Source organism: Diachasma alloeum, unplaced genomic scaffold, assembly GCF_001412515.2.
Source record: "Diachasma alloeum isolate Michigan unplaced genomic scaffold, Dall2.0 Dall_scaffold_00219, whole genome shotgun sequence".
In the NCBI taxonomy this organism is placed as follows: domain Eukaryota; kingdom Metazoa; phylum Arthropoda; class Insecta; order Hymenoptera; family Braconidae; genus Diachasma; species Diachasma alloeum.
This window is the reverse complement of record NW_021680384.1, coordinates 137,489-152,128: the sequence shown is the minus strand read 5'-3', so window position 1 is coordinate 152,128 and position 14,640 is coordinate 137,489. Positions and strand designations below refer to the sequence as shown.

The 14,640-nt window shown below is 41.1% G+C and overlaps 2 protein-coding genes across 2 annotated transcripts in view; both read right to left on the bottom strand.

Moving 5' to 3' along the window:
• Positions 1–641: 641 nt before the first annotated feature.
• On the bottom strand, positions 642–6,562 carry LOC107037389 (TBC1 domain family member 9). The gene is made up of 5 exons (XM_015255922.1): positions 6,348–6,562; positions 5,339–5,505; positions 2,058–4,871; positions 1,203–1,321; positions 642–1,055 (listed from the first exon to the last, which is right to left on the bottom strand). Exons 1-5 carry the CDS (start codon positions 6,389–6,391, stop codon positions 840–842), a joined length of 3,360 nt encoding a protein of 1,119 aa, XP_015111408.1. The 5' UTR covers positions 6,392–6,562; the 3' UTR covers positions 642–839.
• Positions 6,563–10,681: 4,119 nt separating this feature from the next.
• The window catches only part of LOC107037390 (polycomb group protein Pc), a 5,147-nt gene continuing 1,188 nt past the window's right edge, over positions 10,682–14,640 (bottom strand). The window contains exons 2-4 of the mRNA XM_015255923.2: positions 13,584–13,751; positions 12,823–13,233; positions 10,682–12,186 (exon numbers count right to left, since the gene is read on the bottom strand). Coding sequence (XP_015111409.1) covers positions 11,626–12,186; positions 12,823–13,233; positions 13,584–13,751 — 1,140 coding nt within the window. The 3' untranslated portion in view covers positions 10,682–11,625. The remainder of the gene's footprint in view (positions 12,187–12,822; positions 13,234–13,583; positions 13,752–14,640) is intronic.

Sequence of the window (14,640 nt, the reverse complement as noted above, 5' to 3'; positions counted from 1 at the left end):
GGGGGGGGGGGTCCCCACTGTCCCCACAAATAAATAAAAAAGCCCCCATTTTGCCCCAGTATTTCCCAAGATATCCCCGAAAATTTTTTTTACCCAAAAAAAATCAAATTTACTTCAATTTTTCCTATATTCCTGGGGCAAAACGGGCAATCCTTTTTATTTCATTTCACCTCCAATGTTCTCATCTATCGAATGAGCGAGACCTCATCTCCGTCAGATAGAAATGTCCTGTGATGCATATTCCATATTCCATGAAAAATAAATTCTCTGTTTTCAATTATGCCGGTTAATTCTAATCACATAATTGTCTCATTCACATTGATATAAAGCTATAAAATATAGACTATCGAATGTTCTGAAGATAGATCCTAGAAACAGTGCGCAAAATTTTTGAAAAAAAATTTTCAATCACTGAAAAAAAAAATTTATGGTACCCTGAGTATTTATAATTTGCACCAGTAAAAAATTATCAATTACCAATCGTTAATTATTCCACAGGCGAAATTTTTCGTAATACTTCGTAATATTTTTCCATACAAAAACTAAATTCATGATTAATTAATTAATCATTAATTAATCGACTAATTTTTAATTAATTAATTACTATTTTTGATGAATTAATCAATTAATCACTAATCGAAAATTGGTAAATAATTAATTAATGATTAATCAATCACTGATTAATTACCTAATTACTAATTAACATTCAACGATTGGCATTCCCATGATTATTACTATTCTCTTCTCATTATGCTGTTGATATTATTTATTATTAATTACTCGAATAGTCTGTTTACCCTCGATAAATGATGCAATTAAACATCGATAATGGGCCTGTGTCACACTTTAAGTACTGGCGTATCTGCCAACGAGTGCACACGATTGAATCGCCTATTTCTCAGTGTCGCAATGGCCTCGAGGAGATTGGCCCTTTTGCTGAAAAAATCGGTGATGGGTGCACCATTGAGGGCGGACGCTAAAAACTGCTCAACTGAAATTGCCCAGTCGGGATCAGCTGATGAAGATGTCGAAGGGTTTCCATTGCGATCGGGTGACTAGAACCAAAAATCACATTCAAATTTCCCCCCAAAACGGGGGTCTGCTTCCCATCCCAATCAATAGATCGGAAAATTTCCGCCAAAATGAAAAAAAAACGGCCTCCGTAGCTCAATTAGATCAAGAGAATTTTTTTATGAACTCACTCTCTGAATTTGAGACCCGGTCTGAACTTTTGAGGCTGCTATGAGCAGACTGTCCTCTGACTCCTCCCTCTCGCCATAGAATTTCTTTCCCACGTCTCCAAGTTGCAGCAATAATGTACCTGTGATTATATTGGCACGGAATTATAGGCTGACCCCACAATCATAATGATTTCATGGTCGGAATTCTGATTTTATGACCGAGTATGATTTTACGATCATTGCTATGATTTCATAATTCTGAAATCTTGATTATCATCATGATTCTGTGATGAGGATTATGATTTTATGGTCATGATTATGAACTCATGAACTCATCAATATGATTTAACGAGTATTATCATAATTTATGGGGGATATCATGAGCCCATGATCGTCATGATTTTATTACAGTATTATTTTATGGTCAAGATCATGACTTCATGGGTATAATTATGATTTTATGGTCATGATTATGAACTCATGAACTCTTCAATATGATTTAACGAGTATTATCATAATTTATGGGGGGTATCATGAGCTCATGATCGTCATGATTTTACTACAGTATTATTTTATGGTCAAGATCATGACTTCATGGGTATGATTATGATTTTATGGTCGTATTCATGATTTTATGATTGGTATTATGAATTGATAATAACCGTTATGATTATATGATCCGGATTATGATCTTATGGTCCGTATCTTAGTTCAAAAATTAAAAAATTCAAAATTACGGATATGATTTTACGATTGTGATCATAAATTTGAGATCATGGTCATGAATATGATTTTATGACTAGAATTCAATAATTTCCCCTCTAACTTCATATCTGATCCTGATTTCTCTAATGATGAATTCGATCATATACTGACCTATCGATGCGATAGAGTGATAAATCTCCTGCTCCTCCGGCTGAGTTGGAAACATGTCATAGAGTGTTTTCCACAGCGCTATAAAGTGCCTCTGACTCATTTTCGGCACATTCTTCATCTCCAGCGGGCTGTCCTTGGAGTCCAGCATGGACCTGAGACTGCCCATGCTCTGAACCTCCCAGCTCTCCTCCTTCTGGGAATTCACACTAGCTGATCTACTCAGGTTGCCATCTGGTTCCTCAGCAGCACTGACCGACAGGTCCAGGGATCCGAAGCTCTGCTCCATGGTATCAAAGAAGTCAGTGGCCTCCGCAGCGACCTCTGCCCCGTCGGAATGCGTCGGCGAGTCGATGTCCGCTGGTGACAGCAATGGCGGCAGGTGAAGAGTATACAACAGCTTGAGTCTCTGCGCCGCGTCCGCCGTCGAGGTGATGCCGATCGCTTGCACCACCTCCCGAAAGTTCAGGTAGCCGTCGCGATTCCGGTCCATGAGCCGGAAGAGCCTCGCCGCGAGGGACTCAGCCTGGGAGCACTTGCCCCAGGGCGACAGTCCCCCGAAGAGAATCCTGAAGAGTTCAAAGTCCACTCGATATGCCTCGTAAGGTGGTTGGGTCGGATCATAGCGATCAGGCTCCGACTTCCGTTGGCTCATGAGCTCCTCGCGGACGAGACTGAGCAGCTCCTGGAGCTCATCTGCCGTCATATATTTGTCAACAATCACACTCCTGATGACGTTCTTCTCGATCCCCTCTTCCAAATGCTGCACCACCCGTAACCGATGCTTCAACCTCAGTCGTTCGATCCGCCCGATCGTCAGGGTTCCGTACCTGGAGTAGGCCTCGTAGATCAGAGTCTGAACGGAGATGCTTCTTGGGGGAATCGCCGAGTCCACGGGCCTCGGCAGGACCGGTCCCTCGTCGTTGAAGACCCCTCCGAGGTAGTCCGTCAGGATCTGCATGGCTTCGCCGTCATCGCGACAGTTGAGAAGCTTCTCCTGATTCCACTCAAGCACCGTCAACGCGATCTGGAAGATAACCTTGGCCCCGTCGTAGAAGAAGCAGTCCATGATGTTGACGGCGCTGCCCGTGGGCATAACACTGAGGAAGATTGTGAGGAACCAGGACAAGGAGATTACTCGGATCAAACCGAGTTCCTGAAGCTTCGCGTGGAGTGTGGGTAGGTGTTCCGCGGCGAGCTCCTCCAGGAGGCCTTGGTCCACGAGTGCCCCGACCACCCTTCGATCGTAGTAATCAGGTAAGAGGGACTCGCAGACGTTGCAGAGTTGCCAGAAAGCCGACTCCTCTGAGCAGTAGATCAAAAGGACCGAGGCGACGATGTTCATGGCTTGACAGTAACCGATCTGGGGGTTTCTGCAGGCGTAAGCTGAGAGGACCCTTCGGAGGGCACTGATTCCGGTGTCCGATTGGAACGCCGGGTGCTCGGGTAACGACCTGTGAAGGTCCCTCTCGATCTCCTCGTTAGCTTGGCAAGCTCTTCCTATGGACTGATCTACTAGGGACTTGTAGAGACCGGGATTCATCGCCATCTCGTTGATCGCCCCGGAGAAGGTCAGCCATACCTCCCCCCTGAGGGTCTGCGGAACCCCCTGAATCACCAACTTGGCGGTTTCCGTCGTCCTGTAGATGGTGATCCCGCGACCAAATTCCGTAAAGTGAATCTCCCACTGTTTCTCTTTGGCTTCCTGCTTTATGGATGCTTCGGGGCTCAACGGGGCCTTGAAAAGGGTCATGAGGGGGGGCTGGGGGGCCCAGGATTTCGTCGCCGGAGGAGCAGCACCAGCAGACGGCGAGTTCAATCTAGTCTTGGCGAGGAGCTCAGATATCTTTTGGACAACGAAGTCGCGGTCTTGGATTTGTGCGAAGAGGAAGAAGGACCGCGGGGTCGTTACAATTATGGACTTGTCAGTGGTGTTCGAGGACATCGGGGACTGATCCGCGGCTTCGACCAGCTGGACCTCCCGCAGAGGAATGACCAGGCTCACCAGCTGGCGGACGCGGGACTCGAAGCACAGATAGTTCTGGGAGAGAAAGATCTTCCCCCAGACGTCATGCTTGTCGTACGGTGTCCAGAGGGTGGCGTCTATGCAACCGTCGAGCTTCTCGGTAACCGGCAGCCGAAACTGAAGACGATAAGCCTCAGAATGCGCACGCGCGTCTAGATCGCGTTTGAGAAAGGGTTTCTTCTTCGAGACGTTTTTGGATAGCTTGTGCAGGAGGTCGCGATCCTCATTGAAGCCACTCTTCTCGTCGATGAGCCGCTTCATCGCGATGTTCGTCAGCTGTTCCATCAGTGAGTAAGTCTCAGACTTACGGAGGAACATGCTGAAGTAGTGCTCCTTGTTATCGCGAGTCGCGACGCGAATGCTGTCCGGAAAGAGAAGGGAATTGGTCTTCCCTAGCTCAATGATATCCGCCCAACGGATTATCAACTTTGTTTCCTTCGTGAGGATGTACGCGTAAAAGCACATGTGGTTGACGGACAGGTACAACCAACCCTGACGGGGCAAACGGCCCTTCCAGTAGCTACATGAGTAGTAGTTGACGAGTTTGTCGTCACTGGGGAGACCGAATAGCTGGTGAAACGTAAAGGACGCGGTTTTGAAGGACTCCGGATCCTCTTCCTCCGCGAATTGACAGTCGGGGACATTGTTCGCGATTATTGATTGAATTTTACAACATACGAATTCGGTTATCTCGTCCTCTGTGTCGAAGGACTTCAGGGTGTCCATCAAGTTGGATTGGAGCCACTCCCAGTCCTGGAGGATCTCCTCGTAAGTGAGAGAACATGCCACTACTGGAGAATTTTTACGTTTTTCATGTGGTTTTTTTCCATTTGGGGGAGGGAGGGGGGCTCGTTGAAAAGTTAGGGGGTACAAGAGCAAGTCCACGCGAATGGACGTCGTAGGGACGTCTGTTTCATTTTTGGACGTTTGATGATGTTCCTGATATATCATGATGGACGTTCATTTTATGATCAACGAACGTCTATTCAACCTCAATTTATGAACGTTCGACGGACGTCCGTAAAATCTCAACGCGGACGTTCATGTCGTGGTCATGTATATTATGTCGATAGGGCGAAATTTCCGCGTTATGTCGCGTTAGACGAATGTCGGACGTTCAACTGAGCGTCCGTCAGCCAATCACAATCATTTTTTTTTTCAATCCACCGGAAATTTTCTCAACTTTCCAATGAGCCTGACCCTAGTCCCTTATCTCCCCAGGCACCCAGGATAACCCCGGGATGATGATACAACTTACCCCAATAAACCTCTGACGATGGAGTTTGATGCAGAATTCTAAACGGCGGAGGTTTGGTATCAAAGACGCTGTCTAAGGTCCCAACGAGGATCGAAGACAGGCCCTTTGTCTTACCATGGCCCTTCCGCCGCTGGAGAACGAAGTAGACAGTGGCTGCCTCCGTTACCCTGCGATAATATCAGGTGAGTTTTACTATTTCTTACGCATCTCTCCTTCCAACCCCCATAACAACCTCAAAGGCTGCGTAAGGGTTGCAAGGGCCAGACACGAAAACATTTTTTTTTTCAATTTTTTTATCTTTATATATCCAGTCATTATTTTTCATTTGAACACACCCTCCCCTAACTCCTGATGACACGACCTCAAAAGTTTTGTAAGGGTCGCAAGGGTCACACATGAAAATTTTTTGTTTGTCAAATTTTTCCCTCTTATGTAATATTGAGTCGTTATTTTTTCGTCAAACGCCCCTTCCGCCCAACCCTGCACGACACAACCTTGAAAGCTTCGTAAGGGTCGTAAGGGTCAGACATGAAAAAAAAATTGAAAATTTTTTTTTTCTCGTGTAATATCGGTCGTGATTTTTCAATTTAACGCGCCCTCCCTCCAGCCCTCTACGACCCAACCTCAAATGCTTCGTAAGGGTCACAAGGGTCAGACAAAAAAAAATTTTTTTTTCAATTGTTTTCCTCTTATGTAATAACAAGTCGTTATTTTATAACTGAACACCCCCTATGACATAACCTCAAAATTTTCGTAAGGGTCACAAGGGTCAAACATGAAAAAAAAAAATTTCCCTACAATTTTTTTCCTCAAATACTAAAAAAAAATATGATAATTGCGTAGAAAAAAAATTTTTTTTTTCATCTAATGGAGTATATCGGAGCGGATGGGTTACGAGTGTTGCAATTATTTTTTTTGACGTCAGCTGTCTTTGACACACGACGGTATGTAAACACTTGATTATGTTGTGGCAGTTGTAATGAAAAGATCAAATATTTGGATTTGTTACCAGAATGCATTTGCGAGGAGGACCTCCTGTGGTTTTATCCACATATCGCTGATTATTTCTGCTGTACATATGGCACCAGGAGTCCACACATACACCTTCGACCACACGATTGGTGAGTGTTATTTATTTTCTTTTCAGTGGGATATTTTTTTGGCCGATACTGGGAGTCAATGGGCAAGAGGAGAATTATTTCCGCGTGATAATGCGGGAGGGCTTCACAGGTTTATTGTCGCTCAGGCACTGATGGGGGAGACACGATACGAATGTTGATTGGATGTCACTAGGTGGCATTGCACTCTCAGCGGCTGATTTAAATATTATTGTCATTAGGACAATTCAATCACCATGATGATTCGAGAGGTGATTTTAACATCGAATTTCTACTTTTTTTCCAGTGGGAAAATAATTTCTATTTACAATCAATTCGTTGAATTTCATTCTTAGAATTTGTTTTTGCGGTTTGGTGGGTGATTCGTTGATTAATGGCCTTTGTTAATTAATTGAGATGATTAGTTATGCTTTGATTGATGATTTAAAATCATTTTTGAAGAAAAAATGAGAAAAATTCATGATTTGAGAGATTTCTCAGGGATAAAATCGTGAGTATCTTGGGAATGAGTGGATCTAGAGGAAATTGTCAAAAGATTTTTTTTGCGGGGAATTTAATTCCGCACAAAAAACATCGTATGAGATTTTTTGATAAAACTGGACCCTTCTGAGATATGCCCGACTGAAGGAAAAACTCTTTCCAAATTGTTTTTGCAATTGAATTAGTGATAAAAATCCTTCTCCTTCAATAAAAAATTTCAATTTCCAAAAACAGTGATTGACTACTCGTTTGAAAGTCCCATTAATCAACGAATAAACTACCTCACCTCTTCCTGAACCCTCAATACCCCCAATAAATGCTCTCGAATTAATTCCAAAGTGAAGTGGTGTGATCAATCCATTTTCTTCTCACTAAAATTCGAGATTATCCCGGTCACGAGTGGCTTCAGAAGAAAATGTCACAAGACACTTTTTCTAGAGAATTAAATTCCCCACAAAAATGTCTCTTGACATTTTTCCCTAACCCCCGTTCTGCCCCTTTGAGCCCCAAAAAACCGTGCCCCAAACTCAGTTAATCAATTTTTCTTTGATCACTTCAATTCAATTATCACGACTCACTCCTCGTGCCAATTGATTTATCGACCCAGGAAATGGGAAACTGTTTTCTGAGGGAAATAAAACATGTCGAAGGTCTTCAAGATAATGATTTTTATTGAAATATAAGGAATCTGTACCAGACAGAACTAAAATTACTGTTGGATTTGGTACTACCGGGGTTTTACATATCATTTTAATACGCGATCATGTGGTACGTGTACTATCAACTGCATCCTCTCAATCATCAATACAATAATGATTTGCTCTATAAGTACAGAAAACAAAATAATCGAAGGTACGCACAGTCTATTCTCAATGATAATAAAGAATTAATGATCAGTGATTGAAAAATAAACTCATTAAAAATCCCAGAGGACAGTTACCCCCTCTCACCCCTAGTCTTTACAACTTACACTCGATGATATTTATTTATTTACAAGTCAACTAAATATCAATTAATTAAAGAAAAATCTACATTTAGTTTTTACCCATTTCCGCTTATGACTCGGAAGGAAATTTATCATCTTTATTTACACTTTTTACAGTTGGATTCATCATCCTCATTTACAATTATACATTACAACAATTACTTCGTCATTCATCCATTGTCATTGACGATTCCTCAGTTTGATTGAATTTTTTCACTGTTTTATCCGTTTATCAATCCAATGTCAAAAATTGTTTCTCGTGAAATGTGATTCTTTCACAAAATGATCATTATCTCGGGAGCTATTGGGGCTAGAAAGACGATTTTTTTTGCATTTTGAAGCTCCGGAAATTTCCGACGAAATCATTAAAAAATAAAGTGCTTTATATCGTCGTGATCTTGAGATATTTGAGATATTTCAGTAGCGAAATGGTAAAACTCAAAGTCGATTTTGACTGTTGGCCAGTTTTCAATGAATAACTCGAAATCTAGGGGAGATAGCAAAATTATTGTTAGAGCCTTTTTTGTAGAACAAATTAAGGGCTACAAAAAAGGTCATTATGAAAATTGCGTTATCTCCCTTAGATTTGGAGATATTCCTAAAAAACTCAGGTACGGGTCAAGACGACTGAAACCGTTGGACAAATCTTATTCCGACGGTTTTTAAAAAACCATCAGGACTAAATGGGTTTCGTTTTTTTGAAAATCATCGGAAATTTCCCTGGCTGTCTGATGAGCCAGAGCTTGGAGCTGTAGTTGGTCAGGCCCTCGAGATAATTCAGATAATTTGGCTTTCGGTGGTTTCCGCTGGGGCATTACTCTTTGGTTCTTCGTAATAACGGAGCCAATTGATTAATAAATGCTGTTATTGTTGTGTCGTCGCAATGGTATCGAGTACACGCACATAATACTATTCTATTTACTGTAAAAACCTAAAAATTCGGCATTCGTTATTCATAATAAATAAGCATCGTACATGATTTTGCATTTCTCTCTCGTCTTTTTGCAGTGGTTTTTTACAATCTATTTGTTGTTTTTTAAATTTATAATCAACTATATCACGGATTAACTGGTTTTGAAAGTGCACGAGTGTCACACACTGTGTGTATACGTATTTTTCATCATTTTTCATTCGATCTTTATTTATTTGAATAAAGTTCTCGAGATGTTCTCGTCTCTTGGGTTGTTTTTTTAACAATTGGTCGTGATTGGTCTGGGGGGGTTCAAGAGACAATTACTGTTGATTCAATCGATAATTTTCTGTTGTGTTGCATTAAAAATGGCCAAAAATCTCAAAAACTGTGGTAAACTTGGTATTCTTGGAGATAATAGCATGAATGATCAAGTCTCCATGTTTAACTTAATTTAACATTTGCAAGCCACTACTTAAATACGCTATTATCTCAGTCATTATTGGTTTAACGAGAAAATATCAAAAGATATTTTCCGTAGATCAGGAAATTTTCTACAAAAAAAGTCTCTCGACAATTTCTCCTAAACCACCAGTTATTGAGATAATATCATAATTAACAAATCGACAAATTCGACTTGACTGGGATTCATAAAGTTCAGGTGAATGTAACACAACAGGAATTCATCGATTCAATAAATATCAACAGTCATCCGTTGAGATGTCTGAATACAACTAATTATTCAGTCTATTAACGTTTATTAAAGTCACTCGTTTCGTCCGATTTCAATGTCACTGGGCTCATTATGTTCGTTGGAAAATTCTCTTCTGAGTTGCCGCACGTCTCTCCCATTTATTAATTAGTAGTTTTAGTTTAACAGTTGTATTTTCACATGACAATGCCAATCAAATTTTAAACAAAGAGTCGTAATTATTCATCAGTGCGTTTATCAAATTGTGATCGTGTGACATTAGTGACTTGAAAAAATTAGACTTAATCATCAATTATATTCAACAATTCCGTTGGAAAACCACTTGAACATCCCCAGCCCCTCGAGATTCACCACTTTTGCATCTCCCCTCTCACGATATGCTCACAAAATCCCCATTCGAATGAAAAATAACTTGAAACTCAACGAGAAACAGAAGTCAACGATCCTCCGAAAAACTAAATAAAATAATTCCACTCGTTTTTCCTCGCTCTATAAAACTCCAACAACTACTTAAAATCGACTGACAAAAACAACTTCAATGACACCTTTCTAAGGATACATAATAAACAATTCGCAGGTGAAATCGTCCTGATTATCATCTATTGCGTTTGTTGAGAAATTCGATGAAATGAAGAGAATAAGTCAACCCCCATTCCCTGAAAATTCGATTAGCCCAGGAAGTCCTCCCTGCACCCAAATAAAAATCATCTCATCAGGAAGCCGTGGAAATTTCCGATCATTTAAAAAAAAAAAACCCTTTTGCCCCAGTGGTTCCCTGAACAATTGAGAAAAACGAAATTTCTTCGATTTTCGTTTTTCCTAATTTTCTCTGGAACCCCTGGGGCAAAATAGGCAACCATTTTTTTTTCAAATCCACAGACATTTTCTGGGCTATCTAATGAAAGAATTAATGAGGTGTCTTCAGTGGGAGAGGAGTTATCTTTAAAAATGAATTGTCTTCATTTCAATTATTTAAAAAAATGAATTAAAAAGTGATTTTTGGGATGTGTTCGTTGAAAAACGGTTGTAAAAGCCCAAATGCCTTGAAAAAAATAATGTTTACAATTTCCACGAGGACTTACGCCCCTCAGATCGCGCTCTAGAACTATGAAGCCCTCTTTTATATACAAAATAATGATTAAAAAAATTCGAAATTCTCGTTTAATACTTGAAAAACATCTTCAATAATTAAAAAAAATTATAATAACAATTACCCTTCGGTTTTGTCTATTTTAATGAAAAACAATGATTCGAGAGGTGATTTTAACATCGAATTTTTACTTTTTTTTCAGTGTGAAAATAATTTATATTTACAATTAATCCGTTGAATTTCATTCTTAGAATTTATTTTTGTGGTTTGGTGGGTGATTCGTCGATTAATGGTCTTTGTTAATTAATTGAGATGATTAATTATGCGTTGATTGATGATTTGAAACCATTTTTGAAGAAAAAATGAGAAAAATTCATGATTTGAGAGATTTCTCAGGGATAAAATCGTGAATAACTTGGGAATGAGGGGACCTAGAGGCAATTGTCAGAAGAATTTTTTTGCGGGGAATTTAATTCTGCACAAAAAACATCGTATGAGATTTTTTGATAAAATTGGCCCCTTCTGAGATATCCCCGACTGAAGGAAAAACTCTTTCCAATTCGTTTTTGCAACTGAATTCGCGATAAAAATCCTCCTTCGATAAAAAATTTCAATTTCCAAAAACAGTGATTGACTATTCGTTTGAAAGTCCCATTAATCAACGAATAAGCTACCTCACCTCTTCCTGAACCCTCAATACCCCCAATAAATGCTCTCGAATTAATTCCAAAGTGAAGTGGTGTGATCAATCCATTTTCTTCTCACTAAAATTCGAGATTACCCCGGTCACGAGTGGTTTCAGAAGAAAATGTCACAAGACATTGTTTCCAGAGAATTAAATTCCCCACAAAAAATGTCTTCTGACATTTTCCCCTAACCCCCGTTCTGCCCCTTTGAGCCCCAAAAAACCGTGTCCCAAGCTCAGTTGATCAATCAATTCTTTCCCTTCATCGTTAATTCCCACCACTTCATCTTCTCCCTCCCCCTCCCCCTCAGTACACATCACTCTTGGGGTCCCTCTCCCGGAAGAAGCCCTTCTCAGTCTTGCACTCCCTAATCGTCACAGTTTTCAAATTAACAGTGACATCAGTGATAAATACTTGATCAGCAACAGGAGTGATCGAGTGCCAGTAGTCAGTGCCTGGACTGAGAGGTTTGTAGTCCTCAGGTTTGATCAGCTCCGGGGATTTGATGGATGTGGGATTGTTGTTGTGATGTCCATTGACAATTGACATTAACCTGTTGTTGTTGGTGTAGACGTCTGTGGGCGATGGGGATTTGTGGCCATTTGTGTCCGTCACACCATTGGATTTTTCGAGTTTATCGAGGGGTCGTTTCTTCGGTGGGTGCTCCAGGGGGGTGTCCAGCTGGGGGGACGAGGGCAGTGGCGGTGCCCGAGGGAGGGAGGGCGGAGGGCCGTGGGGCACATCAGCCTCGGGACGCTTTTTGTCTTGGACTGCTGGCGCCGGGGTCGTTGGTACTGCTGGCGAGGGCTCGTCTGGGGTCGACTTCACTGAAGAAGACGAGGGCCTTCTCCCGTTCACTTTGTGATTCTGCAAAATACGAGGGATTAGGGGTGATTTTTGGTCGGTAGATTTTTTAAGTCCTCTCCCATCCTCTCCCCTAGAATTCTCCATTCAATTCACAAGAAAAAACCTTCAAATTCCTTTAAAAAAAGGAAAAAACTGTCTCTAGTTTTCATTTCTACAATTTTTATCAAAAAATTCTCAAACCACGTTTTATCATCTCTGAAAATCCTCTCCCACCCTCTCCCCTAACCCCCTCCTGCCCCTAGAATTCCTCATTCAATTCACAAGAAGAATCTTTTGAATTCCTCCAAAAAAATGACAAAAATTTTTTCTTTTCATTAAAAAATTCTCAAACAACCTTTCTGCATCTCTAAAGCCCCTCTCCCATCGCCACCCTCACCCCTAAACCCCCTCCACCCCCTAGAATTCCCCATTTCCCAAAAAAAAATTAGAATTCCCCAAGTCATCCGAAGAAATTGAAAAAAAATTCTCAAAACCCCTTTCTGAAGCTCTAAAAAATCCTCCCCTTTCCCTGAATCCTTCCCTATAAAGTTCCCCTGAAAAATCCCTCAGTCAAGCCACAGGAGAATCACTTGAAATTCCTCCAGAAAATGCAAAAAAAATCTTATTTCCCACTAAAATCCCCATAATCTCACTCACATGATAAGAAGAAGACGTGGCATTTCCCTTGAGTGGCAACAACCTCGGTAATTTGCTGGGTGGAGGACTGCTGCCTCCACTGCTGGGACTAGTGGTGATGGTGATGCCAATTTTTCCAGACTCTTTACTCAGAACTTCCGACTTCCTCTTGATCCCTGGCTCTCGCCTGGGTAACAGAGGTATGTCGACACTGCTGTTGGAGCTGTCCGAGTCGACACTGAAAGCTGATACTGATAGGTCTGGGGGCGTTGGGGACTCGTGTCCATCCAGGGAACTGGCGATCGTGTCCTCGTCTGGGACTGGATTCAATCGCTGGGCTGAGGTACTTCCTGACTCGTCCTGACTGTCTTCACCCACTCTCTCGTCCCCACCTGGCTCCTCTTCCACCACTAGATTCGCTAGGATTTGTTCCTGTTGAAGAGGAGATTGATTAATTTACCAATTATTTATTTTATTTTCACGAAATAACGAGAGAATTAACAAACAATTATCTAATTTAACTGAAAACAAATTCTCATTTTGCTATTATCTCAGGAAGAAGTCGTTCAATCAAAAAATATCAAGAGGCATTTTTTGTGGGAAATTTAATTTCCTCCAAAAATCCCTCTTCACATTTTTCTCCAAACCCCTTTCCTCTCGAGATATTCACGAAATTACACCAGAAGTTTAGAATTGATCAAGAAAATTCGTCTCTAGAGCTCCAGAGACTCTGGAAAATTTTATTTCCTCTCGCAAGATGATTAATCGTAATCAATCATTACATTATATCGTGTGTCTGCTCTTCTGGGCCTCCTTGGTGCAACATCACTCCCTTTCTGGCTCTCCTCGTACAGCTCAATTAGCCTCACATCGAGAATATTCTCCTCTGGCTCCCACGTGTTCCACTTTTTACTCCAGCCCTTCCATTTCACGAAGTACTCGACCTTGCCCTGCAAGCAAATTCAATTCATTATTCAATCCCATGAAAAATTCTCCACAAACCCTTCCACTCAAAAAATTCCGCTAAAAAAATCTAAAAACTCCAAAAACTCAATCTAAAAAAAACATCTTCCCCATAATTTAACTAATACCGGGGCAAAACGGACCATTCACTTACTTATCCTTCACATCGGAAAATGTACCCACGAATTAAAAAAAGGACAGCCCATTTTGCCCCATTATTTCCAGAGTTTCAGCTGAAAAACGAATTTTCCTCAAAACCGATTTTATTATTTTTTTGAATGTGTTGGGGTAAAATGGGTTGTTTTTTATGTTTTATTTGTGGGGAAAGTTTATGAGTCATTGATTTGAGTTATCATTACCGCCCCCCAAGCTTCTGCCCTCAAAATTCCCTGAATTCTATTTTTTTTAAAATTAATTAAGAAAGGGAAGTTGAGTAGACATTCTAAAATCAATATCTCATGATTAAACGATGGGATTGGGACGAGTCAGGTCTTGTTTTGAAGCCTGAAAAATGGGCTTTGAAATGAACTATTGAAATTCCCTCAGCCGATCTCTAGTTATTGACTCCCTAAAACGGTTCATTTTACTCGCCTCTGTAATTAATTCTTCTCAGTTTCGACCTTCTCAAATCGCCAATAGCTCCGGAGCTAACGATGCGATTTGATCGAGTCCCGTCTCATTTTCAAGCCCCAAAAAATACCTTCGAAATGAAAAAAAAATCGTTCAATTCGACTCAGCCGATCCCCAACTATTGACGGCTAAAATCGGCCTTCACCAATCCAAAAAAAATCTCCCAACGAAATAAAAAAAAAAAATCCTCAATATTTCTCTCGAGGAGGTAAACCCTCCTGATCCCCCCCCCCCCCCCCCCCCCCC